Source organism: Salmo trutta, chromosome 5 (genome assembly GCF_901001165.1).
Source record: "Salmo trutta chromosome 5, fSalTru1.1, whole genome shotgun sequence".
Taxonomy (NCBI): Eukaryota; Metazoa; Chordata; class Actinopteri; order Salmoniformes; family Salmonidae; genus Salmo; species Salmo trutta.
The window spans coordinates 24,813,044-24,840,164 of NC_042961.1; the positions used below are offsets into that span (position 1 = coordinate 24,813,044).

General features: G+C 44.7%; 1 protein-coding gene across 3 annotated transcripts in view; it reads right to left on the reverse strand.

Moving 5' to 3' along the window:
• The window catches only part of ttc7a (tetratricopeptide repeat domain 7A), a 42,097-nt gene that overhangs the window by 11,022 nt on the left and 3,954 nt on the right, over positions 1 to 27,121 (reverse strand). For all 3 annotated transcript variants that reach the window (XM_029753093.1, XM_029753091.1, XM_029753092.1), the window contains 17 exons: positions 26,340 to 26,508; positions 23,904 to 24,034; positions 23,638 to 23,762; positions 23,071 to 23,149; positions 22,707 to 22,876; positions 21,720 to 21,783; positions 21,413 to 21,550; positions 20,744 to 20,827; positions 20,058 to 20,162; positions 18,517 to 18,634; positions 18,093 to 18,150; positions 17,886 to 17,958; positions 17,605 to 17,765; positions 11,080 to 11,196; positions 10,754 to 10,860; positions 10,171 to 10,305; positions 1,225 to 1,427 (listed from right to left, as the gene is read on the reverse strand). In XM_029753093.1, the coding sequence (XP_029608953.1) occupies positions 1,225 to 1,427; positions 10,171 to 10,305; positions 10,754 to 10,860; positions 11,080 to 11,196; positions 17,605 to 17,765; positions 17,886 to 17,958; positions 18,093 to 18,150; positions 18,517 to 18,634; positions 20,058 to 20,162; positions 20,744 to 20,827; positions 21,413 to 21,550; positions 21,720 to 21,783; positions 22,707 to 22,876; positions 23,071 to 23,149; positions 23,638 to 23,762; positions 23,904 to 24,034; positions 26,340 to 26,478 (2,007 nt within the window). In that variant the 5' untranslated portion in view covers positions 26,479 to 26,508. The remainder of the gene's footprint in view (positions 1 to 1,224; positions 1,428 to 10,170; positions 10,306 to 10,753; positions 10,861 to 11,079; positions 11,197 to 17,604; positions 17,766 to 17,885; positions 17,959 to 18,092; positions 18,151 to 18,516; positions 18,635 to 20,057; positions 20,163 to 20,743; positions 20,828 to 21,412; positions 21,551 to 21,719; positions 21,784 to 22,706; positions 22,877 to 23,070; positions 23,150 to 23,637; positions 23,763 to 23,903; positions 24,035 to 26,339; positions 26,509 to 27,121) is intronic.

The window sequence follows — 27,121 nt, forward strand, 5'->3', positions numbered from 1 at the left end:
ATCATCACTGTATAACACTGTTTTATGGGGGAGTTGAGGGAGTGTATTTTTGGGTACTAACACCCAGAAAGATGGAGGGAATGAGCTGTTGCTAGGCAGCGAGCGGAAGAGAAGAAGAGCGAGTCTGGAGAACATGCGCTAACGGTGTTGCGACAGCTACATTGCTAATTACCGTAGCTCGTTAAACCAAGTTATTATTAGCTCGCTTGTAAATGAAGCTCATAAAACAAAGAACAGGACCATGTTAAAATGGCCTCCGGGGTTAAGGGATAGGAGGTTCGGACGAACACCAAAACCCTCGAATTGGTACAGGCAGAGAGAGGAGCAACCGCAGTATTGGTGCTGGATTGGTAATACTTGGATTGGAGCAAGCATGATTGACCATACTCCACATAATATGCTGTTCTGCTTACACACAAGCACAGACACACACACACACACACACACACACAGTGACACATCTGTCGTAGGAGAGATCCAGAGTGGGCCAGTGCCAGCTGGCTGTGTTTCAGCTCCTCATCACCCCAGGGATTGGTACTCCCACTGGCCAAATATGGAAGAGAGAAGCACCCTCTCTTACCCCATGGGGGCTGTGTACTCCCAACATGCACACGCACACGCACACACACGCACACACACACACACACACACACACACACACACACACACACACACACACACACACACACACACACACACACAAGAGCGAGAGAGAGAGAGCCCTTATGTGGTCACACTGCAGCCACTGTTTTAAGTCGGAGAAGCATTTACGGCATCACAACCAATGTATGGTCACTATGGAGCCGGCACGTGGGGTAATGGGAGAGTTCACATTCTCTAGTTCTCTAGTCTTTCACCATGACAACAGAGAGGGGTCAGAGCTGCTCTGGTTAATCCACTGGGTCAGCACAGATGGGACAGGGAGAGAAAGTAGAAGGGGGGGAGAGAGAGATCAGCAGAAAGTAGGAGTTAGAAAGAGATCAGGAGATGAGGTAGGTCTGGGATTCTTTACGATTGGACCATTTCTTACAGAGTGCTAAGTGCACATACATACAGGTAAGTTTTATGATGGTAATCTGCCATTACTGATGATAATAGGTCTGTTGATGTGCCCCAGGCCTTTGTGTGTGTGACTCTCATCTGGGCTGTATGTATGTGTGTGTGTGTGTGTGTGTGTCTCTCTCTCTCATCAAACCTGTGTTTGTATGCCTGTGTCTCTCTCACCAGGTGCAGCAGTATGCGGTGTCCGTTGGGGTGGATGGCCAGGGCTTCGTCATAGAAGCTCTTGGCCTCGTCCTGGTTCCCTTTGAGCTCGGCCAGCCGGGCCCTCAGCAGCAGCACAGAATGGGAGTTGGGAAAGAGCACCGCTGCCTCCTGGACACAGAACTGGGCCTCCTTCGCACGTCCCTCTGCCATGAACAACTCTCCTACGGGAGATAGATGAGGGGATGAGAGCGAGACAGATAGAGAGAGAGGGGTTGGGGGGGAGCATGAGGACCGGATGGGACAGTAGCAATACATTACGTGCAGATAGTCAGGCTAACATGTCACATTATCAAATGCATGGCCACCGTTGTTTGACATAAATGAAACAAGAATAATTTCTCTTTATTTTACCAGGTAAGTTGATTGAGAACTACTCATTTACAATATTTACCAACGGAGCGGTTCCACGCCAGCGAGAGCGGAAAATGTTTTGGGTATCTCAGATTGTTCTGGCAATTCTTCCATAGGAACTTCATTGGGAGGAAGGATGTTTGACATTCTTTTTACATTCGTATCACAAACAATTTTGGAGAAAATCCTGATGAAAGTGGCCATTTTAGTCCCTTTTTAGACCTATACATGCCTCCCGTAAGACATTATGATCTGTTAATCATACATGATACAGACAACATCTTGGTGTTATTATACTACCTATAGTGTTCTCTAACATATGGAGTATGTCTAGATTCTGAAATACACATTAACATTAATTTATTTAATATAACATAAACTACTATTTTTGATTTAGTTTATTTTTTAACATATTGTTTGTGACAATATACTTTTTAAACACGTGACATTTTCTGGTCCTGTAATGATATAACCCATATTATACATAGACATTTACGATATAGGTCATCAATCATTCACAGCCCTCCTTTAGGATTGCAAATTCAGCAAATCACCAGCAGAGGGAGTTCCCTTTTGAATCCATTTTCCCATTCAGTGTGTTGGTGGTACTCATAAAATGTATCATACCTTCTGAATTAGCAGAGACTACTCTGGAAATGTGATGTACTTGTACAGTTCAAAACAATATGTATTAAAATGAACATCAACAAAAAGGGGCATTTTGGGATGTTAATATTTTTAACGTTGAATAAATGAATGTGAAATTGTACAGTGCCTTTATAAAGTATTCACACCACATTACTTTTTCCACATTTTGTTGTGTTACAAAGTGTCATTGAAATGGATTTAATTGTCATTTTTTTGTCAACGATCTACACAAAATACTCTGTTTTGTTCTACTGGATATTATAGGTGAATGCACCAATTTGTAAGTCGCTCTGGATAAGAGCGTCTGCTAAATGACTTAAATGTAAATGTAAAATGTATTGTCAAAGTGGAAGAAAAGTTCATTTAAAATTGTTTTAGAATTTAAGTTCACAAAAATAAGATTGTTTATACAATTTAGAAAATACAATGTGGGGACCAAAATATTTTTTCAATTTCAACTTATTTTAGAAGAAATAGGGAATTATATACTGCGCCTTCAGAAATTATTCATACCCCTTGACCTATTCCACATGTTGTTGTGTTACAGCCTGAATTGAGAATGGATAAAACATATATTTTTTTTATACATACAATACACACCATAACATGTTTTAGAAATATTAGCTAATTGGAAATGAAATACAGAAATATCTTATTTACATAACTATTCACACCTGAGTCAATACTCTGTAGAAGCACCTTTGGGAGCGATTACAGCTTTGAGTCATCTTGGGTATGTCTGTATCAGCTTTGCACATCTGGATTTGGGGATTTTCTCCCATTCGTCCTTGCAGATTTTCTCAAGCACTGCTAAGTTAGATGGGGAGTGGCGGTGAACAGCAATCTTCAAGTCTTTCTACAGATTTTCAATGAGATTCAAGTCTGGGGTTTGGCTCGGCAACTTAAGGACTTATGTGAGAGACGCAGACTCAGTCTCAACCTTTAAGTCTTTACTGAAGACTTATCTCTTCAGTAGGTCCTATGATTAAGTATAGTCTGGCCCAGGAGTGTGAAGGTGAACGGAAAGGCTGGAGCAACGAACCGCCCTTGCTGTCTCTGCCTTGCCGGTTCCCCTCTTTCCACTGGGATTCTCTGCCTCTAACCCTATTACAGGGGCTGAGTCACTGACTTACTGGTGTTCTTCCATGCCGTCCATGGGAGGGGTGCGTCACTTGAGTGGGTTGAGTCACTGACGTGGTCTTCCTGTCTGGGTTGGCGCCCCCCTTTGGGTTGTGCCATGGCGGAGATCTTTGTGGGCTATACTCGGCCTTGTCTTCGGACGGTAAGTTGGTGGTTGTAGACATCCCTCTAGTGGTGTGGGGGCTGTGCTTTGGCAAAGTGGGTGGGGTTATATCCTGCCTGTTTGGCCCTGTCCGGGGGTATCATCGGATGGGGCCACAGTGTCTTCTGATCCCTCCTGTCTCAGCCTCCAGTATTTATGCTGCAGTAGTTTATGTGTCGGGGGGCTAGGGTCAGTCTGTTACATCTGGAGTATTCTCGTCTTATCCGGTGTCCTGTGTGAATTTAAATATGCTCTCTCTAATTCTCTCTTTCTCCCTTTCTTTCTTTCTTTCTCTCGGAGGACCTGAGCCCTAGGACCATGCCTCGGGACTACCTGGCATGATGACTCCTTGCTGTCCCCAGTCCACCTGGCCATGCTGCTGCTCCAGTTTCAACTGTTCTGCCTGCGGCTACGGAACCCTGACCTGTTCACCGGACGTGCTTGTTGCACCCTCGACAACTACTATGATTATTATTATTTGACCATGCTGGTCATTTATGAACATTTTAACATCTTGACCATGTTCTGTTATAATATCCACCTGGCACAGCCAGAAGAGGACTGGCCACCCCTCATAGCCTGGTTCCTCTCTAGGTTTCTTCCTAGGTTTTTGGCCTTTCTAGGGAGTTTTTCCTAGGGAGTTTTTCCTAGCCACCGTGCTTCTTTCACATGCATTGCTTGCTGTTTGGGGTTTTAGGCTGGGTTTCTGTACAGCACTTTGAGATTTCAGCTGATATACGAAGGGCTATATAAATAAATTTGATTTGATTTATTGTTCTGAAGCCATTCCAGCATTGCTTTGACTGTATGCTTGGGGACATTGTCCTGTTGGAACGTAAATCTTCGCTCCAGTCTAAGGTCGTTTGCATTCTGAAGCAGGTTCTCATCAAGGATTTTCCTGTATTTGGCTCAATTCATTGTTACCTCTATCCTTACCAGTCTCCCAGTCCCTGCCACTGAAAAGTATCACCATAGCATAATGCTGCAACGACCATGCTTCACAGTAGGGATTGTGTTAGACGGGTGATGAGCTGTGCCTGGTTTTCTCCAGACATAGCGCTTTGCATTCAGGTCAAAGACTTCCATTTTTGTCTCATCAGACCACAGAATATTTTACCTTATGCTCTCAGAGTCTTTCATGTGCCTTTTTTTGCAACCTCCAGGCGTGCTGTCATGTGCCTTTTTCTCAGGTGTGGCTTCCATCTGCCCACTCTCCCATAATGTCCAGATTGTTGAATTGGTGTAGAGACTGTTGTCCTTCTGGCAGGTTTACCCCATCTCATCGAAGGAACTTTGTAGTTCTGTCAGAGTGGTCATTGGATCCTTGGTCACCTCCCTGACCAAGTTCCTTCTTGCCCGGTTGTTCAGTTTGGTCAAATGGCCAGCTCCAGGCAGAGTCTGGGTAGTTCCATATTTTTTCAGTTTCTCAATGATGAGACCACTGTTCTCTTGGAAACTTTCAACACTTTGCAAATGGTTTTATACCCTCCCCCAGACATATGCCTCATCACAATTATTTATCTGAGATCTATGGACAGTTCCATAGACTGACAAGGTGAATCCAGGTGAAAGCTATGATCCCTTACTGATGTCACTTGTTCAATCCACTTCAAATCAGTGTAGATGAAGGGGAGGAGACAGGTCAAAGAATGATTTTTAAGCCTTGAGACGTGTCAAGAACTGCAACTCTGCTGGGTTTTTCATGCTCAACAGTTTCCCATGTGTATCAAGAATGGTCCACCACCCAAAGGGCATCCAGTGAATGTGACACAACTGTAGAGGGATTGTGAAGTCAACGTGGGCCAGCATCCCTGTGGAACGCTTTCGACACCTTGTAGAGTCCATGCCCCGACGAATTGAGGCTGTTCTGAGGGCAAAAGTGGGTGCGACTCAATATTAGGAAAGTGTTCCTAATGTTTTGTACACTCAGTGTAGACAGGTGTGTTTCTTTCTAAATCATGTCCAAAAAAATGTTATTGGTCACAGGTGGACTCCAATCAAGTTGTAGTAACACCTCAAGGATGATCAAAGTAAATTGGATGCACCTGAGCTCAATTTGGAGTGTAATAGCAAAGGGGTGTGAATACTTATGTAAATGATATATTTCTGTATTTAATTTTCAATACATTTGCAAAAATCTCTAAAAACATGTTTTATGGAGTATTGTGTGTACATGGGTGAGAATAATACAGGTGTCATTCCTAACTCAGTTGCCAGAGAGGATAGAAACAGCTCAGAGATTTCACCATGAGGCCAATGGTGATATTAAAACAGTTACTTAGTTCAATGGCTGTGATAGGAGAAAACTGAGGATGGTAAACAACATCATGGTTACTCCTTAATACTAACCTAATTGACACAGTGAAAATATATTCCAAAGCATGCATCCTGTCTGCAACAAGACACTAAAGTAATACAGCAAAGAAATTGTCAAAGCAATTCACTTTTTGTCCTGAATACAACGTGTTATGTTTGGGGTAAATCCAATACAACACATTACTACGTACCACTCTCCATATTTTCAAGTGGAGGTTGCATCATTTATTTTTTTATTTCACCTTTATTTAAGCAGGTAGACTAGTTGAGAACAAGTTCTCATTTACAATTGCATCCTGGCCAAGATAAAGCAAAGCAGTTCGACACATACAACACAGAGTTACACATGGAATAAGTAAACACACAGTCAATAATACAGTAGAAAAATTCTATATACAGTGTGTGCAAATAAGGTAAGATAAGGGAGGTAAGGCAATAAATAGGCCATGGTGGCAAAGTAATTACAATATACCAATTAAACACTGGAATGGTAGATGTGCAGAAGATGAATGTGCAAATAGAGATACTGGGGTGCAAAGGAGCAAGATAAATAAATACAGTATGGGGGTGAGGTAGTTGGATGGGCTATTTACAGATGGGCTGTGTACAGGTGCAATGATCTGTGAGCTGCTCTGACAGCTGGTGTTTGAAGTTCGTGAGGGAGATATGAGTCTCCAGCTTCAGAGATTTTTGCAGTTCGTTCCAGTCATTGGCAGTAGAGAACTGGAAGGAATTGGAAAGAGGAATTGGCTTTGGGGGTGACCAGTGAGATATACCTGCTGGAGCGCGTGCTACGGGTGGGTGCTGCTATGGTGACCAGTGAGCTGAGATAAGGCGGGCTTTACCTAGCAAAGACTTGTAGATGAGCCAGTGGGTTTGGCGACGAGTATGAAGCGAGGGCCAACGACAACGTACAGGTCGCAGTGGTGGGTGGTATATGGGGCTTTGGTGACAAAACGGATGGCACTGTGATAGACTGCATCCAATTTGTTGAGTAGAGTGTTGGAGGCTATTTTGTAAATGACATCGCCGAAGTCGAGGATCGGTAGGATGGTCAGTTTTACGAGGGAATGTTAAGCAGCATGAGTGAAGGATGCTTTGTTGCGAAATAGGAAGCCGAATCTAGATTTAATTTTGGATTGGAGATACTTAATGTGGGTCTGGAAGGAGAATTTACAGTCCAACCAGACACCTAGGTATTTGTAGTGTTATGGATATAATGTTATGGATATGCTTGTAATAGTTAAGGACTGGAGAGTTTTTCAGGATAAAAAAGAAACAGAATGGAGCTAAGCAGAGGAAAAATCCTAGAGGAAAACCTGCTTCAATCTGCTTTCGTCCAGACACTGGGAGATGAATTGACCTTTCAGCAGGACAATAACCTAAAACACAAGGCCAAATCTACACTGGAGTTACTTACCAAGAAGACAGTGACTGTTCCTGAGTGGCCGAGTTAATTTTTACTTAAATCTACTTAAATTAAAAAAATCTATGGCAAGACCTGAAAATGGTTGTCTAGCAATGACCAACAACCAATTTGACAGAGCTTGAAGAATTTTGAAAATAATAAATGGGCAAATGTTGCATTATCCAGATGTGAGTTACCTAGAAAGACTCAGAGCTGTAATCGCTGGCAAATGTGCTTCTACAAAGTGTTGACTCAGGGGTGTGAATACTTATGTAAATGAGATGATTCTGTATTCAATTTTTCAATACATTCGCAAAAATGTCTCTAAACATGTTTTCACCATCATTATGGGGTATTGTGTGTAGATGGGCGAAAAAAAAATAATATTTAATCCATTTTGAATTCAGGATGTAACACAACAAAATGTGGAATAAGTCGAGGGGTATGAATACTTTCCAAAGGCACTGTATGTGCGCTAGCCCAGTAAAGTGTGTGTGTCTGTGGACGCATACCCATGTGTCTATGTGTCTGTGTGTGTGAGAGACAGATTGAATAAATGTTTGTTTATCTGTTTTTTGAAGTGGGCACAGATGGGAGCTAGATGGGAGCTTTGTGTGCACGCTATTATACACTCATATAACATTAGTCAGAAAGATAAAAAAAAGGCTATTTAGGATCCCTATTTTAATTTGGGGAAAGAATAGTTATTCAAAGCATTATCCCCTGTTATATAAACTATTTTTCATATTCCTCACCTGGACTCTCACCAAAATGAACAACACCAATAATATGAACGAATCATTCATAGTGGCTGTGTGTGTGCGCACACGCATACATGCGTGCCCGTGTGTGTGCCTGTGCCTGTGCGTGTGTGTGTATACGGAGCCAGTATGGAGCCAGGTCATGCTGATTGTTTCCTGTATCCTGCCCTGAGGAGAGGAGCAGTGCTGTGTGTGTGTTTGTGCTGCCTGACTATTTGACCAATCATGATGCGAGATTTTAGGCAGGAAGTTACAGTAAGTGGAGGCTCCTCATAGGAGGAAGACAAGGACTCTCCTACTCAGTAAATAAAAAAAATATATATACATTTGATCCTTTTTAGATAAAACTATCCTAAATATAGTCACGTCACCAAATAACTGATTAAAACACTGTTTTGCAATGAAGGTCTACAGTAGCCTCAACGCACCCTCTAGGGTAGCACCATGGTTCTTACCCCCTTTCAAAAGACTTACACAGTTATGACGACTTCCGGAGGACGCCCACCCACCTATCAGAGCTCTTGCAGTATGAACTAACATCTTGTCCATCCAATCAAAGGATCAGAGAATTAATCTAGTACTGAAAGCAAAAGCTACTGCTAGCTAGCCCCGCCGTGCATAACATGTGGTGAGTAGTTGACTCGGAGGAAGACAAATTCATTTCTTCAAAAATTAAGGAGAAGCAGCAGCAGAGAGAGCTAGCTATATTTGTAGTATTTTTCTTCTTAGTTTACCTGTCACTTAGCTAATACAGAGAATATTGCTATTTATGTTAGCTAGCTGGCTATGGCTATCTAACACTGCAACTCTTCCAAGTCAAGGTAAGCGTTCCGTTTTATTCGTTTATTGCTACCGGGGCCCGCCAGTGTAACTGCTAAACTGCTTACTGTACACTGTCTGTATTGCGTGATTGTACACATGGATTGGATTGTGGGTTTCCAAATGCGTTAGTTCTATGTAGTTTGTTGACTATAGCGTTAATATGGTAACAACGATGTAGACTGTGTAGCGGTTAGCAGTTATGTACGTGGCTGCTTTAAAAGTGAACTGTGTGTTCGGGTGATCGGGGGGGTATTCATTCATTCTGCCGATCCTGCTGCAAAACGTTTCTTAAACGGAAGCAAACGGAACAAAAAATGGCGAGGGACCTACCTGAATATATCCAATAACTGTTTGGACTAATGATTACACACCGCAGATCAGCTAGAAGGAGGCAAGACTGTGTAAGAACGTGTCACTGTGTCACCTTGATTACTCCGATTAATCTCTCGACCCGTGTACCTACGTTACCTACGACACCAGCCGCCACTGGATACAGTATATGTGTATCTGATGTGATGTAATCTGGAGAGTTCCGCGGGTTTTGCAGTGAAAAAAATGTAAAGGTTCAGTCTAAAGGTTAAAATCCTAAACGGTGGACTCGACCCCGAACTCATCCAATGTAATAATGGTGGACTTTCTCTCTGCTCAGGTCACAATCATAGGGTAGGATACCCTCTAGCTAACTCCAGTGGAGTGTACACTAGTACCTCCAGCACTAGAGTGTACACTTCGGTGGTAGAGTCTACACTCCCTCCTGTATCTCCCTCACTAGCTTTAAGCACCAGCTGTCAGAGCAGCTCACAGATCACTGCACCTGTACATAGCCCATCTGTAAACAGCCCATCTATCTACCTACCTCATCCCCATACTGTATTTATTTATTTATTTATTTATTTATTTATCTTGCTCATTTGCACCCCAGTATCTCTACTTGCACATTCATCTTCTGCACATCTACCATACTTCGCCACCATGGCCTATTTATTGCCTTAACTCCCTTATCTTACCTCATTTGCACTCACTGTATATAGACTTTTTGTTTTCTTTTGTTCTACTGTATTATTGACTGTATGTTTTGTTTATTCCATGTGTAACTCTGTGTTGTTGTATGTGTCGAATTGCTATGCTTTATCTTGGCCAGGTCGTAGTTGTAAATGAGAACTTGTTCTCAACTAGCCTACCTGGTTAAATAAAGGTGAACAAAAATAAATAAGCTAATTTCAGTGGGTAAGAAGCACACACTTGTCCTAGCCGACTCCAGTGTACACTCGAGTGTAGTAGACTAGATAGTAGTGTAGTCCCCCTCCCTCCTGTACCTGCTTGCAGCCAGATGTGCTCCAGGGTGGTCCAGATGTAGGCGGGACCCTGTCTGTGGGCGGAGCTGATGGCTGACACCTCTGAAGTGGCCTGCTCCAGACGAGACGCAGCGAGGGACGGACCACTCTGAGAACCTGACCCAGAGAGAGCTGACAATCAGCACACACACAACATTATACACTATCATACACAGTAAACTTGATCCAGGAAGAACTGATACTCAGTCAGTACACATACACACAGAGCCTGATCCAGGAAAAGTGGAGACTCAGCACACATACAGAAAATACAAATGATGATATGAGATTATATATATATATATATATATATATATATATATATATATATATATATATATATATATATATATATATATATCCTCATACACACGCAATCTGGTCCGGGAACAGTTCTCATTCTCAATCAGTACATATGCACGAAAACCCCTAATTTACAAACAGCAGATCATATTTTATAAAGATACAAATACTGGTCTCTCTTGCAAAATAGCTTTTATTCTCAAAGAAACAAGGTTAAATAAACATCAGTACACTCCCAAGAGGATGTGTACAGTATACACACCAGTCTCAGGGTCCTGAAAGTCTGGCAGGGTGAGGTGGAGACCGCTGGGTTTGTGGCTGAGTGGAAGTGGCTCTGGTGGGTGGATACTGCTGCTGTCATCCCCCTCACTGCAACACCACATGACAGCTAATCAATACACAGCATTTTATAAAGCTCCCGCTGAGCACACAGCAGCAGACATTATACAGATGTAACAGTGTAGGTTCCGTCCCTCTCTTCGCCCCAACCCGGGCTCGAACCAGGGACCCTTGCACACATCAACAACTGACACCCCATGAAGCAACGTTACCCATCGCGCCACAAAAGCCGCGGAAACATTCACGTACCTGGTGCGTGTGAAGTCATAGCGCCTCTGCCATAGCTGCAGCATGTCTTGGCAGGTCTGGAGTGCTATACCTGGCCCATACAGAGCCTCCTCCAGCTTCACCTTAGTGATCAGCAGGCTGAGTGACAAGGAGCACATTAACACAACAATATTAGTACACCATTAGCACTTAACACATTGATACACACATTCGTGTGCTGTACCATACACTCAAACAGGGGTTGGAACCAAAATTATTTCCAATCGTTTCGTTCTGAACAGAACCATCATTGCAAAATAAAGTTCTGAACCGGTTGGAAAGTACAGGTTTATATCGTTCCTTTCTGTTCCTTTTTAAACTTCTGAAATCAATTATTTTTTAAATAATTTTTTTTACATTAGCTCGACATTAAATTACTTCACCAATCAGTGCGGATAGAGCAGCCTGCTATGGAACGAGCAAGCAATAGTTGTTTACATGCGCGATGGACAGACAAGGCTCGGCCGAAGCGCTGGGCATCTTATTATGACATGCATTATCTGAATTAGGCCCACAGAATTATACCTACGGAGGACCGGCTTCTATGGAGGAACTTCGAACGTCAGAGATTTGGTTGGACCAGAGCTAGCTAGCTAGCTAACAAGCTTGTGTGTGCAGAGCGGCAGCAGAATAAAAAATGCGTCTTACTTTTTTGTAGTTAATAAATCCAATGTGAAACGTGATAAATATAGTATCTTCAGTTGTGTAAAGTACTTGGGTAAAAATACTTTAAACTACTACTTAAGTAGTTTTTGGGGTATCTGTACTTTACTATTTATATTTTTGACAACTTTTACTTTTGTCACTACATTACTGAAGAAAATATTGTACTTTTTACATTTTCCCTGACAACCAAAGTACTTGTTACACTTTGAATGCTTAGCAGGACAGGAAAATTGTCAAATTCAAGCACTTATCAAGAGGACATGTGGTCATCCCTACTGCCTCTGGCCTGGCGGAATCACTAAACACATGGATCTTTTGTAAATGATGTCTGAGTGTTGGAGTGTGCCCCTGGCTATCCGTAAAAAAATAAAACAAGTAAATGGTGACATCTGCTTTGCTTAATATAAGGACTTTTAAATGATTTATACTTTTACTTTTGATACTAAAGTATATTTTAGCAATTACATTTACTTTTAATAGTTAAGTATATTTAAAACCAAATACTTTTAGACTTTTACTCAAGTAGTATTTTACTCGCTGCCTTTCACTTTTGCTTGAGTAACTTTCTATTAAAGGTACCTTTACTTTTACTCAAGTATGACAATTAGGTACTTTTTCCACCACTGAGTATCTGTAACTAGCATTGAAAAAATGTATCCATGCATTCTTCTCTAATTAAAAATCTCTCCCTAATTTCTGAATCACGTTTGTAACGTCAGTAGGCTACAGCTATGCTTCAGAGGGGGAGGGGCAGGTAGCCTACATACACACTGGCAAAGATTTTCAGCTGGCTGGCAGACACTAGAATACGTTTCTGAGTGACAAAGTGAGGGCTAGTTGCGTTTTTTTGTGGGACTGAAAAAAATGCCCAGAACGTAAAATAACGTTATTAACCGGTTCGCTTGCTTTTAAAATAACAGTTCTGTTCCGGAACAGTTTAGATCACTTTCATTCCCAGATCTGATTATTTTTTAGATTTTCCAGTTTTCGGTTCTAATTCCTGAACCGGTTCGAACCCCCACACTCAACACATCAGCAAACACACACAACCACCCCACAATATAGGCTCAATGTTGACACAACATTGCTGTGTTTGCTAGGTCAGCACATACTGTTGACACATCAACCAGGACCTAATAATACTATCATATAGGATAATCATGTTTATCAATGTATGTTTATAGAGCTTTGGTCTTCTGTTCTCCGACAGATGGGTGAGGAGGAAGACCTGTTTCAATGGCCAATGTCCACCAATAGACAAATAGACTGGACAAATACAGATGCTCCCCCAGCTTTTCCAATGGCTCCACACACGTACAGTGGGGGCTAGTCATCTGCTCTGTGTGTGGTAGAGGGAGAGAGGTCGAGTATGTAATGGGAAAAGAAAGAGAGAGAGACAGAGAGAGAGAGAGAGAGTCAGGGCCCTCTTTCAACAGTGTGAGAGAGCGAGAGACGCTCGTCTGCCTCCGCTTGCTGTCTTTCTGCATGCCTAACTGCCTGCCTGTCTACCTCTCTGGCTATCTGCTTGCCTGTACGCCTGTCTCTCTCCATTCCTGTCTATCTTCCTGTTCCCCTGCCTGCCTGCTCCCCCAACTGAAGCCTCTTCCAATTATTCCTCCCTCTCCTCATCTCTGGCTGCCAGACAGCACTAGCGATCAATAGCGCAGCGAGACGGCCTTCGTCGGGGGAAAAACTACCGGTGAAATGTGGCTCGTTACTTGGTCACGGGTGGGCGGACGGGCTGGGGGATGGAGGGAGGGATGGGGGGATGGAGGGAGGAGAGATGCTTACTGGATCATCTGACATGAGGATGACAACTGCTGCTGAGGGACGTGATGTTAAGGATACGCCTGTCAGCGGGGCCAGTTGGGGCTGAGGGTTTCCTATTAGCCCCCGTGCCGAGCAGCGTTTAGTAGTGGAGTGATATGCCGTGTGTTAGTGGGCTTCCTCCTGGGTGTGTGTGTGTGTGTGTGTGTGTCTGTGCAAGTACTCACGCACGCACGCGCGCACACACGCACGCACACACGCACGCGCGCACGCACACAAACTGTAACATCCTGCAAGATGAATGCAGAATCAAAGGATGGGATTAATCATTCTCTTTAGAACAAACTGTGAGACTACTCTCTCTCTCTCTCCTCCCTTCCCCCTCTCCCTTTCCACAGCTCTCTCACTGTGCTAGATAGAATTCCATTTAGATTGGAAATGCTCGCCTGTTTACTGGCTGATAAAAATTTCAAACATAGACAGAAAGATAAAAAAAGAATTCAACAGGCTATTACTGCATTTTAAGGTAAAAGCTCAATAAAATGTCTGAAATATAAGAAAAATGTCCACACATGTCAACTGTTTCACCCAATTCCTGTCTGCTATTAATAAATGTACTGTGGCACCATGTGGCTTGAATAGACGTTTGTGTTTAGAGGCTACCTACGGACGTGGCGTACGAGATGTGAGAAATGAATCGAGATCTGCGTGTTTACACTACAGTAATAAGTGTATGCGGGCATATTATTTTGAATGTACATGTATCGTAGTGTAAAAGCTGTCTGTTAGGAGAAAAAGAAAGACAGAAACAGAGAGAAACCACATGGATTCAGTGTCTGTGCTACAGTGGTGCAGAGATTCTATGACTAGTGCCACCTCGCATGCACAAACCCTCACACAACCTGCTCAAACCAAATCATCTTTAGCATCATTTCTACACACATACAACGCGTTGGGAAAAGTATTCAGACAACTTGACTGTTTTAAAAACATTTTGTTACGTTACAGCCTTATTCTAAAATGGATTACATTTGTCTTCACACAACACCCCATAATGACAAAGCGAAAACAGGTTTTTAGAAATTTTTGCAAATTTATAAAAAATGAAACACAAAAATACCTTATTTACATAAGTATTCAGACCCTTTACTATGAGACTCGAAATTGAGCTCAGGTGCAGCCTGTTTCCATTGATCATCCTTAAGATGTTTCTACAACTTGATTGGAGTCTACTTGTGGTAAATTCAATTGATTGGACATGATTTGGATGCAGTCTATCCCAGTGCCATCCGTTTCGTCACCAAAGCCCCCTATACTACCCACCACTGCGACCTGTATGCTCTCATTGGCTGGCCCTCGCTTCATATTCGTTGCCAAACCCACTGGCTCCAGGTCATCTATAAGTCTTTGCTAGGTAAAGCCCCGCCTTATCTCAGCTCACTGGTCACCATAGCAGCGCCCCCATGTAGCACTTGCTCCAGCAGGTATATTTCACTGGTCACCCCAAAAGCCAATTCCTCATTTGGCCGCCTTTACTTCCAGTTCTCTGCTGCCAATGACTGGAACGAATTGCAAAAATCACTGAAGCTGGAGACTCATATCTCCCTCACAAACTTTAAGCATCAGCTATCAGAGCAGCTCACAGATCACAGCACCTGTACATAGCCCATCTGTAAATAGCCCATCCAATCTACCTCATCCCCATACTGTATTTATTTATTTATTTATTTATCTTGCTCCTTTGCACCCCAGTATCTCTACTTGCACATTCATCTTCTGCACATCTATCACTCCAGTGTTTATTTGCTAAATTGTAATTATTTCGCCATTACGGCCTATTTATTGCCTTACCTCCCTAATCTTACTTAATTTGCACACACTGTATATAGACTTTTCTATTGTGTTATTGACTGTACGTTTGTTTATTCCATGTGTAACTCTGTGTTGTTGTTTGTGTCGCACTGCTTTGCTTTATCTTGGCCAGGTCGCAGTTGTAAATGAGAACTTGTTCTCAACTGGCTTACCTGGTTAAATAAAGGTGAAAAAAAATATTTTAATAATCATAATTTTTATAAAACAAATTTGGGAAAGGCACGCACCTGTCTATATAAGGTCCCACAGTTGACAGTGCATGTCAGACCAAGCCATGAGGTCAAAGGAATTGTCTGTAGAGCTCCGAGAGAAGTTTCGAACCACCAAGACCCTTCCTAAAGCTGGCCGCCCAGCCAAACTGAGCAATCGGGGGAGAAGGGCCTTGGTCAGGGAGATGACCAAAATCCCGATGGTCATTCCGACAGAGCTCCAGAGCTCCTCTGTGGAGATGGGAGAACCATCCCTAAGGTGAAGCACGGTGGTGGCAGCATCATGCTGTGGGGATGTTTTTCAGTGGCAGGGACTGGGAGACTAGTCAGGATTGAGGGAAAGATGAATGGAGCAAAGTACAGAGAGATCTTTGATGAAAACCTGCTCCAGAGTGCTCAGGACCTTGGATTGGGGCGAAGGTTCACCTTCCAACAGGACAACGACCCTAAGCACACAACCAAGACAATGCAGGAGTGGATTCGGGTGGCTCAGCCAGAGCCTGGACTTGAACCTGATCTAACATCTCTAGAGAGACCTGAAAATAGCTGTGCAGCAATGCTCCCCATTCAACCTGACAGAGCTTGAGAGGATCGGCAGAGAAGAATGGGAGAAACTCCCCAAATACAGGTGTACCAAGCTTGTAGCGTCATACCCAAGAATACTCGAGGCTGTAATCACTGCCAAAGGTGCTTCAACAAAGTACTGAGTAAAGGGTCTGAATACTTATGTAAATGTGATATTTCAGTTTAATTTTATTTAATAAATTTGCACCAAGAAAAACACCTGTTTTTGCTTCGTCATTATGGGTTATTGAGGAAAAACAAAAATGTAATCAATTTTAGAATATGGCTGTAATGTAACAAAATGGAAAAAATCAAGGGGTCAGAATACTTTCCGAATGCACTGTATGTGTCCCTGCCTGGGCTGAAAATACCCATTCTCTATTTCTCCATAACAACTGAGTGGAAAAACAACTGATGTTGACTGCTCCCTCCACCGATATGACCTCATGGTTACCGGGGTGATGGGCATTCCTGGCGCAGGGAGGGCTGTGATTGGCTGAGCCTGGCAAAGAGCTCTTAAATGGGTCAATGCAGTCAAGTGTCTCTATGGAGAAGATGTGTGTGTGTGTGTGTGTGTGTGTGTGTGTGTGTGTGCGCGCATATGTATATGAGGTAGAGAGATCGCTACAATATACGCTTTAGATGATACAGTATACAGCCACAAATACAATATCAATGCTTGTTTGATTTTCTCTGCACTTCTCTCTTTAGTTCCCTTTCTCTATATCCCACTCATGCATCTCTTATCTATTTTCGCTGTATCCCTCTCTGCCTCTTCTTGAGAACATAGAGACCAACACTGACCCCAAATGGTTGTGCTGTGAAGAACACGTGTATTAGATGGTTATTGCAGACGCTCAGGTGAGATGGTACTGCAACATACTATAAATGGCACGTGGCTATCAAATATCCATATTCTTCTAATAGAAAGAGGCAACACTGAGTGACGGGTCAATTGCATGGTGACTTATGACTATAATGCATAATATTTTCTGCTTCTCAAACGGAGAGGGAGTACTGCAACACCAACCTACATGGTAAAGTCAGTGCGGCAGTGTGAAAAGGGTAAAGGTGTGTGAGGGTAGCCTCCGCAGCGCAGTGCAGATGCCCGGTCTGGCACGTCTAAATAAAGCCTTCAGTGTGTGTGTGTGTGTGTGTGTGTGTGTGTGTGTGTGTCCGTCCGTGGTAAGACACCCTATCCCCACAGAAAGGTCCAGAGCTCCCGTATGTGTGACACACACATACGCTAGTCTCACACACACACACACACACACACACACACACACACACACACACACACACACACACACACACACACACACACAGACACACACACAGACAGACAGACAGACAGACAGACAGACAGACAGACAGACAGACAGACAGACAGACAGACAGACAGATAATACAGGAGAGAGTGGGGTCCTACTTGAAGTTCTCGGGGTGTTGACTGAGGGCTAGTGTGAGGGTTTCGAGGGCGTGTTGGTGGTGTTTCTGGGCGCTGAGCAGCAGGGTCAGCAGGTGGAGAGAGTGCAGGTCGTCCCGACGCAGAGACAGAGCCACCCGCAGGGGATCCATGGCAGCTGCCACCTGCACACACACACACTCACAGTGAAGAACAGAAACCCAAGGACTAGAGAGGAGATCCAAGATGGAGAACCACTAAGGCGAGCCCTAATGGTGAGTGCGTGTGTGGCCGTGCTGACTGACCTGCCGTACAAGAGCCAGCTGGAGCGACAGGTAGAGGGCGATCTTAGCATCATTGGGGTCCAGTGCATAGGCTCTGCAGAAGAGAGGTCACACTCACTGACAAAGCAGAATAAACACACAAACTGTAGCGCACGCTAACTATAGAAACAAACACACAGGTGAAGACCAACCTAGACCGACAGAGAGAGGTTGGTGGTTGGTACATACTTTTGCAGATTTTCCAGCGCTCGTCTGTTAAACCCATCCCGCTGAGCTTTCAGAGTGGCTGGAGAGAGATTAGGTACAGAGGGACAAATCCATTAGTGGAAAACAAGACATTTTAGTGGGCATTTTCTAATAGTAGATTATAATGAGGTTCATGGTATTTTTTTTGCACCGTTCTACTGTCTTTTGCACCATTGACTGTTCGTGAGTAACACCTCAGATCCATCCATACACAGTTTACCTCTGAATTAGACACGGCAAAAAGTGATGGGGACGGGGAATTAGGAAGGAAAACTATGGATCGTCAGGACAAGCGAGCTCAGTGGGTTCTGTAAGTGGCGGTTCCTCACTGTATCTGGACAAGGGACTCCGTTTGTTACGGGAAACCCAACCCGCCTCTACAGCAGCTCGTAGCGATGTCTCTTACCGTCAGAGGCCTGCAGACTGCAGCACAGCCCCACAGTCAGGTACGCACGGGGCAGAAACTCCGCAGCCTCCTCTCCCATGGACACCACACTCTGAGACAGGGCCTCTGCCTCCTCCAGCTATCTCACACACACACAGAGATAACAGTCAGACGCAGTATGGGTATCTAGAAGTACAGTATCTAGTCTGCTGAAGTACTTACTGTGGAACCAACTGTGAGCTCAAGGGTTTAAAGGCATGTTCAGTTTGTCTCGTTTAGTGAGCTTTTCTATTCGTATAGTGTAGAGAGTTCGTATCCGAAGGCCTGTATGGTAGGCAGAATGACATCGTGGGAAGAATGACATTGAAAAGTGTTAAAAGGCAGTGTGTGGTTAGTGTGAGGAGGACTCTGTAGATTCAGGTGAAGAACAGCGCACTATAGAGTTGAGAGAGAAAAATGGCGTATTTACCTGATTTGTTTGATATTAACAAATAGCAATTAATGCTTAACAAATGAGTCCCCCCTCAAACAGCGCCAGGCTGCAGTCAGAGTGTGGCTGAGCAGGGCTGAGCAGGGCTGAGCAAAAAGTGTGTCACTCAGTGTAAGGTATGGGGGGGGCCTTTGAAACGGTGCCATCAGAACAAAAGGACAGCTGCTTAGACTATCCCCCCTCTCCTCTCTTACTCCTGTACCATAAGCCCTTCCCTCTCTCTTTCTAGCTCTCCTCTCCCTCCTCTTCATCCTCCTCCTCTCTCTCGATCCCTCTCTCAGAATACGGATGCTATCAACAAAGTTCCATGAAACATTTTAGAAAAAGGTTCAGTGCCATTAGCCTCGCAGGCTGAGCTTCTGAAAGGTATTGAAAACAGGGGTGTAAAATAATTTTGAGCCCCGTCTCTTTGTGGAAAAATTATAATAATACTTGTTAAACAAAATCTCTTTCTCTGAGCAATAATTATATGAGTATAAAAGGTATAACATTTCCCAATATTATTTATTTTATACAGTCCTTCTTGTTCGTCTTTATCGAGGGTGCCAATAATTTTGGACCCCACTGTACGTGTGTATATATTGGTCACTCCCCTCCAACCAACTAGGAGTCAAAGGTCCTCGAATCACTCCCAAAAGTCCCAGACTCCCAGACTCTCCAGCGCAAACGTGTGGCTCCATGGTCGGTTATTGGGTCCAGATGTATTGTCATTCGTTGCTCTATGGTCCCATAGTGTCCTATTGTGATTAAGGCTGTAAGCTCCTTAGTCTCTCTAGACACCCCTGATCTCTAGCTCCTCTGTTGTACTGACAGATGTGCCATGCCATCACACGTCTTCTAATCCTACACTACCCCCCCCCCCCCCCCCCCCCTGGGTCAACGGGACAGCCAGTACTGGGCTGGATACCACAGTGGAGGGAAGGGAGGGCGTTGTCAGTGTGGAGTGTCGCTGTGTAATAATGTGTCCAGCTATTCTGGATGGTGACAGACTTCCTGTATGGATGGTATGCATGGTATGTAGTGTAAATGTATCATGAAATAGAAAGTGTGTGTGTGTGTGTGTGTCATTCACCCAGTGCAGCTGGCCGATGCAGACTTTGGCAGCCAACATGGGCAATGAGGGGTCCTCGGGTCTCATCCTGGCACACTCCTTGAGCACAGACACTGCGCCCACACCCTGTATAACACAGACACTCACACTCACATATTCATGCTTACACACACACACTCTCATACTGTAGTCTAGTGATATAACAGGAGTATAGATCACACACACATTTACTGTCCATATAGAGTAACACAGATATGGACTCATATCGGCCATTCATCAATGCACTACTAACACTATCACACACACGGCTGGCCCTAAATAGAAGCGGATCTGACGACACTGAGCCCCCCCCCCATCCTTATAGGGAGCAGCCTATTTCCAGAGTTCCCCATTGATCTCCAGAGTCACCTCGTCCTGCAGGCAGCCAGGCAAAGAGAAGATCAATTATCCTGTTTCACTCAGAGGATTCCAGAACGTTCTATCTGTGTCACACTACTCATCATCGCCCAATGAGCGCTCGCTCAGTCATGCTACCGCACACGCAATCTCACAGCAACATTTAGAGGATGAGTGATCCTATATGATTGCGAGCACGTAGCGGTGCCAGATTACAGTAGGATAGAAAGTGTGTGTGTGTGTGTGTGTGTGTGTGTGTGTGTGTGTGTGTGTGTGTGTGTGTGTGTGAAAAGATAAGAAGATGAGCTCACCTTCCCACACGCCATGAGTGACAAGCCCAACTGGTGCCAGAGGTGGAACTCATTAAACGAGAACTTCATGGCCCGCTCCAGGCACTGGAGAACACATACGTACATACACACGCACACATGCATTTCAGCTCGCAGGGCAGACGTATCAACACACGTTGTTGAAGGAGAGTGAGGTTGAAGGGTTTGAGGTTAATTGAAAGAGTTCTATCTAGCGGCCCACACTGTGACACCTATGAGAGGGAGGACGTTAGCCAGGCAGACAGACATAACCGGCGTCTATTGTTAGCTAGCCTAGTGGCGCCCTGCATGGCCCCACACGTGAGAGGGTTCACCTGTTTGCCAGTGCTCACTCTCATTCACCTGGAGAAAAATGGCTGCCAACCTGGATGCAAATAGAGAGAAGACTGGGTAAGCCAGAGAGACAGAGAGAATAAGAGAGAGAGAGAGAGAGAGAGGGTGAGAGAGATAGAGGGGAGAAAGACAGAAAAGGATACAGAGAAAGACACGGAGAAAGAGAGAGCACAAAACCCCGCTTGAAAGTATATGACACAACAGGGGGCAGTACAAAGTTGTCAGGCAAGGGCTTTCCCTTCACACAGTGTAGAGCTAGTTCTGTTGAAGTATCTCCTATCCTCCCTTTAGCCTCCAGTGTTTCCCGTGCAGGCTCACCTCAGACAGCATGGCATACTGCCCCCTCCTGGCCATGCCGATGCTCAGCAGGTCGTAGACAGAGGTGGTGTCCTGCAGACTGGTCTCCTGCGCCTCCTTATGGTCGGGCACTCGGCTGATGACTGCGTCTCCGCTGGCCTATAGGGGGAAGAGTACAGATCCAGGATCAGATTCAACACAAGGCTGTTGCAATAGAAGGCCTATGAAGTGCCTTTAATCTGCTAGTGTCCTTTCTTTTACCTGTATTGACGGGACAAGTGAAAGCCAGCCTTACACCTGTCAAGCCTTTTTAAAATCAATGTCTCACCATGGATTCTGTGATGAGCAGCAGGAGGACTGCCTCCTCGACCACGTCCTGGGGACAGAAGACACTGCGAGGAGACACAGGAAATAGGAGCAGGAAGTGACGAGTAACGCAACAGCCCCATTCCGTTGGCTAGATCACGGGGAGTGTCCCGTTTCCACCTCACCTGCTGGTGGTGTAACACAACCCTCTGACCACCCCTACAGTATCACAGCACGCCGCTCTCTCGGGTGTCTCTCACACGCACGTGCACAAAATGTGTAAGCGCGCGTGTGCACGTTTGGCCCCCTTCCTTTGGTCCCTCTCTTTTTTCTCTGGCACCTTCCCCAGTCCTCCCACCCATCAGTTTCACCATCTCACTCTCTCGCTCTCTCTCCGTCAATCTTGACCAGCTGATCCTCGGATGTACCGACTAAAGATACAATCACAAGACAGCGAATCGGGCATACAACAACAGCACTTTATTTCCCAGAGTGCATTCTCCATTCCTGCTCTTGTGTTCTCACTCACGCATGTTGTTTGGGGCTCAGCATTTTGGTATCCCCTGAGGAGAGCGCATACCAATACGATCTTATATGAGATACGCTGGAACAGCCAAAGGTAAGTCCCTGACAAAGCCTGACTAAAACTCCACAAAGGAAACATGAGTCCACAGAGTTCCTAGCCAATAGGAGTGAGACTGTGGTGAGATCAAGTCATGTTCCACGTGTGGGTTTTGTATGACCGGAATAGTCTGGGCCTCTAGGAAGGTCTGTCTTGTCGAAGCTCTGGGACTGCTTAAGGTTCAACGGTTCAGCAGGGTCACACACAAGTCCCTGTATGGGCATGTGAGCTGATCTCTCAAGCCAGCGCTGAAGCTAAATGATCAAGGGGATTGAGCAACATCGGCGGGAATAATGCAATGACACACGAGCAGAAGAGAAAGAGGGGCGAGAGACGGCTGGGAAAGGAAGAGAGGAAGGAAAAGAAGAAGAAAGGAGAGCTACAGACCTGTCAGTACTGTAGCGCTGAGGTGGTTTGGAGGAGGGGTAGACGGCCTCCTTCGTGCCGGCGTTCCCTTCTCTCTGCAGCCAGGCGGAGGGTGGGAGGGACATGGGGGCCCAGTAGCTGTCCTCACTCACCGAGCTCAGCAACACCTCAGCCAGCTTCCGCGCTGCAGCCTATGAGACACATTAATGAAACATGCCATATAACGCCGTAAAATATAACTAGGGCACAACTAGGGCCAGGGCTGTTTATCTGACGTAGTCAAGTCACATTGTCAGGAAAAACCTCCAGGCCGTAAAGATGAAATACATATAGACAGCCAGTGATTTCATCCGGCTAACTAAGTGACAATGTGAGCCCTCCTCACCTTCCTGAAGCTCTGGGAGCCTCGAGACTCCACCACCCCGAGGACCCTGCGCAGCTGGTGGGCTCCCTGGGCCAGGTGACTGACAGACAGACAGACAGACAGACAGACAGACAGACAGACAGACAGACAGACAGACAGACAGACAGACAGACAGACAGACAGACAGAACAGATGGACAGACAGACAGACAGACAGACAGACAGACAGACAGACAGACAGACAGACAGACAGACAGACAGACAGACAGACAGAACAGACAGAACAGACAGAGACATGCAGACAGACAAACAGATGGATAGACAGACAGGGTGTTCAGTGCCTAGGGCCTTGTTAGTCAGTGCCAGCAGCATAGCATGATGCTCCATCTATGTATAAATGAGTGGCGCACCGGCGCTCAATCGCGCCACTACAAACAATGACTCTATCCTATCTGAGGTGCAATACTGAAACCTACTGGTCAAAAACAAAAGTGCCACTTGCTGTTGCTGAAATCACAACGCACTGCTCCAGACAGGAAGAGGCGAAGCTTCCACCATCTTTGACTGCTCTCCCGGACCATTTACTCACCCCCTATGGAGCAGACACAGGTACGCACTCTGTAGCGCCGCCTGCTGGAAGAAGCCCAGGTCGATGTCCAGTGGTGGAGTGGCCAAACTGGCCTTACCTACTTTAGAACTATGGGTGACCACCATCTGCCAACACAGTAACAACTTCAGTTGGTAAACACATACACCAAGTAGTTTTGTGCAGCTTTGTATCATGAAATAACATGTATTATCTGCATTGGGGGTAAAAAAATAAAATAACAAGCAAAAACACACGGACACACACACCTTATCGAGCTCTTGCAGGTAAACGAGAGCTGTGTCACAGGCCCTCAGGTAACAGGACAGACATTCCTCCTCTCGCTCAGACAGACGGACACGGGAGGCAGCTGACACTGCCTGGTGGTCCAGGGACAGCCCTGAGAGAGGGGAGAGAGAAATACAGAGATACAGAGGGATAAAGAAAGAAAGAAAGACATTTGACACAGAAAACAAATAGCACTGTTGCTTGTAGGAAGACACCGGCTTGTCTTGTATGGATAATGTGTCAGTTCGAGACAATGAGTGTATGGGACGATGAGTATGCTTGGGACAGATGGCTGGAGGGGGAATATGGTTATTAGTATAAATAAACAAATAGAGTGAGACGAGACCTTCAGGATTGCAGGGAGGCAGGGAGGACACGGCCAGACAACAGCCTTAATCAAATAAGGAGCAGCTGCCAATAGACAAGACCTCATCTAACAAATATTCCTATCTCATAACATTCCCAAAACAATATAATGGAAACCTCGGAAGGATGTTGAGAAACTATGCAATGTCAAGCCCTGTACATAGCTGAGTGATTCCCATCAGATCTTCTCTTTAAGCATATTGGCTTGACTCTACTATTAATCTACTAACATTACTTATAGTCCATTATGGTTGATTCAGTGACAGACGTCAACAAGGCTGCTACATGAATTCTTCCCTTCAATCGAAGCAGCAGACACTGTGATGACGTTAACGCATCAACGGCCAGGAAGCCATGACTGTTTGAATGTAATGCATCTCATGATGATGACGGGTGACGCTTTCTCGAACACAATTATCCAGACATGGACCAGCAGTGTGTTGTGTGTGACAATGGACAACGCCCTCTGTTTCCCTGTGTGTGTGTGTGTGTGTTCATGCGGAAACTCTGCCTAACAAAACTCATAGTTCCAGTCCAACTATATATAGATGGTTCCCTAGAGACATCTTTACTGCATTACTTGGACTCAATTCTGCGTAAGTTCCCATTTGATTTGTAATCACTTCCAAGAGAAGTCCAAAACCAGGAAGTGATTTGAAGAACGAACAGACACAAAGACACGCACATAACAAGTGAATCAACGCATAGCGATGTGTCGAGTGAGATTTCCTCCCTCATGTAAATGAACACATGGCCAACGCTTCCTTTCTTTCACAGCCTAAAGGAGAAAACTCACCAGACCGATTGTCGGCCTGTACAGTAGGGGGGCCGTTCATTTGCCATTCGTTCGCTTGCTGGCGGTTCGGTCTGTTATAAGGTCCTCCTGCCGGCACTGTTCAGAGGTGCTAAGTACTCTCGGCCGGTAGACACTCGACAATCTTACTGGTCTGTTCGTGCCTTTGGAGTAAAGCTTTCACTACATTCATATCAACATACCTGAGATACTGATCTCTCTAGTCAAGCAAAGGTTTTCCAGGCATATTTCATTCTAATGATTGTATTCAGACATCCTAGAAAGGCCGACTTCTAAACCCATACACGGTTATAGTCATCACAGGCCTATAATAACTCCTACCATGGGGATTAGGAAATAGATCATTAAGTACATTTATGCACAGTGCTGTTCAACTTTAGTGTTTTTCAGGGAAACGTGCTAGTCTGCAGGCTTTGGCTGTCTCTTTGTCTAAATCGTCGGAGAGAGTAATGCCAGTATGCAAATCATATTTGAGATCCATGTAATCATTACACTGTACAGACCGAGACTAAAACCAGAGGATACCTGATTGAAATCATCATCATTTGTAGCTCTGGGCTTGTAATTATAAAGCGCCTCATAGTAGGTGTGTTGATCTAGTATCAGTTTTGCGATTTAGATTATAATGAATGGACAGAGGGGGGACCTGATCCTAGATCAGCACTCCTACTCAGATGCTTTATGAAAATGGGCCCTGGTCGTTCCTTTACTTTGTGCATTGAGTGTCCATCTTAGTATAGGTCATGGATGGGCAACTGGCAGCCTGCAGGCCGCACAATTTTGAAGGCCCTCGGATCAATTGGCTGACAGCCGTGGTATATCAGACCATATACCACGGGTATGACAAAACATTCATTCTTACTGATCTAATTTAAGTTGGTAACCAGCTTATAATAGCAATAAGGCAACTCAGGGTGTGGTATATGGCTGTATCCAGGCACTCTGCGTTGCGTCGTACATAAGAACAGCCCTTAGCTGTGGTATATTGGCCATATACCACACCCCCTTAGGCATTACTGCTTAAGTAATAATGATGAGTTCAGTTTTTTTGTGGCTCCCACCCCCATCAAAGTTGCCCATCCCTGATATAGGTCATATTCAGGTCAACATTTCAGGTAACACAGAATGTTTAGTCTGTCTTCTAAAAGATTTCCATAACTAAATACCACACAGGTTAAACATGATGTGTTTTCCATATATCATACCACCCAGTATTTGCTTATGAAAGGATTGGTACCTTTGATGACAAAGGCCTCTGCGAGCAGACGCAGGTGGTAGACGGGCTGCTCGTCCCCCGTCAGCTCGTCTATGCCCACCCTTGCACACATGCCCTGGGCGTCACGGTAATCGCCCTGGACATAGTGTATTTTGGCCATCAGGAGAAGAGCCTCGTTCAGGTGCCTGGGCTGTGTGGGGACATACAGAGAGAGACACACAACACGAAGGCTGTTACGAGAGGCTAAGTGAAGGGTGACACAGAGAAAACAGGTACATACTGTATAGAATGCATTCGGAAAGTATTCAGAACCCTTCCCTTTTCCCACATTTTGTTACATTACAGCCTTATACTAAAATTGATTAAAAAATAAATAAAATCATTGTCAATCTACAACCAATACCCTATAATGACAGAGCAAAACCAGTATATATTTTTGTTTTGTCATTTATAAAAGATAAAAATTAGAAATAACTTATATAAATAAGTATTCAGACCTCTTGCTATGAGACTCGAAATTGAGCTCAAGTGCATCCTGTTTCCATTGATCGGACATGATTTGGAAAGGCACACACCTGTCTATATAAGGTCCCACAGTTGACAGTGCATGTCAGAGCAAAAATCAAGCCATGAGGTCGAAGGAATTGTCCCTAGTGCTCCGAGAGAGGATTGTGTCGAGGCACAGATCTGGGGAAGGGTACCTTAAACATTTCTGTAGCATTGAAGGTCCCCGAGGACACAGTGGCCTCCATCATTCTTAAATGGAAGAAGTTTGGAACCACCAAGACTCTTTCTAGAGCTGG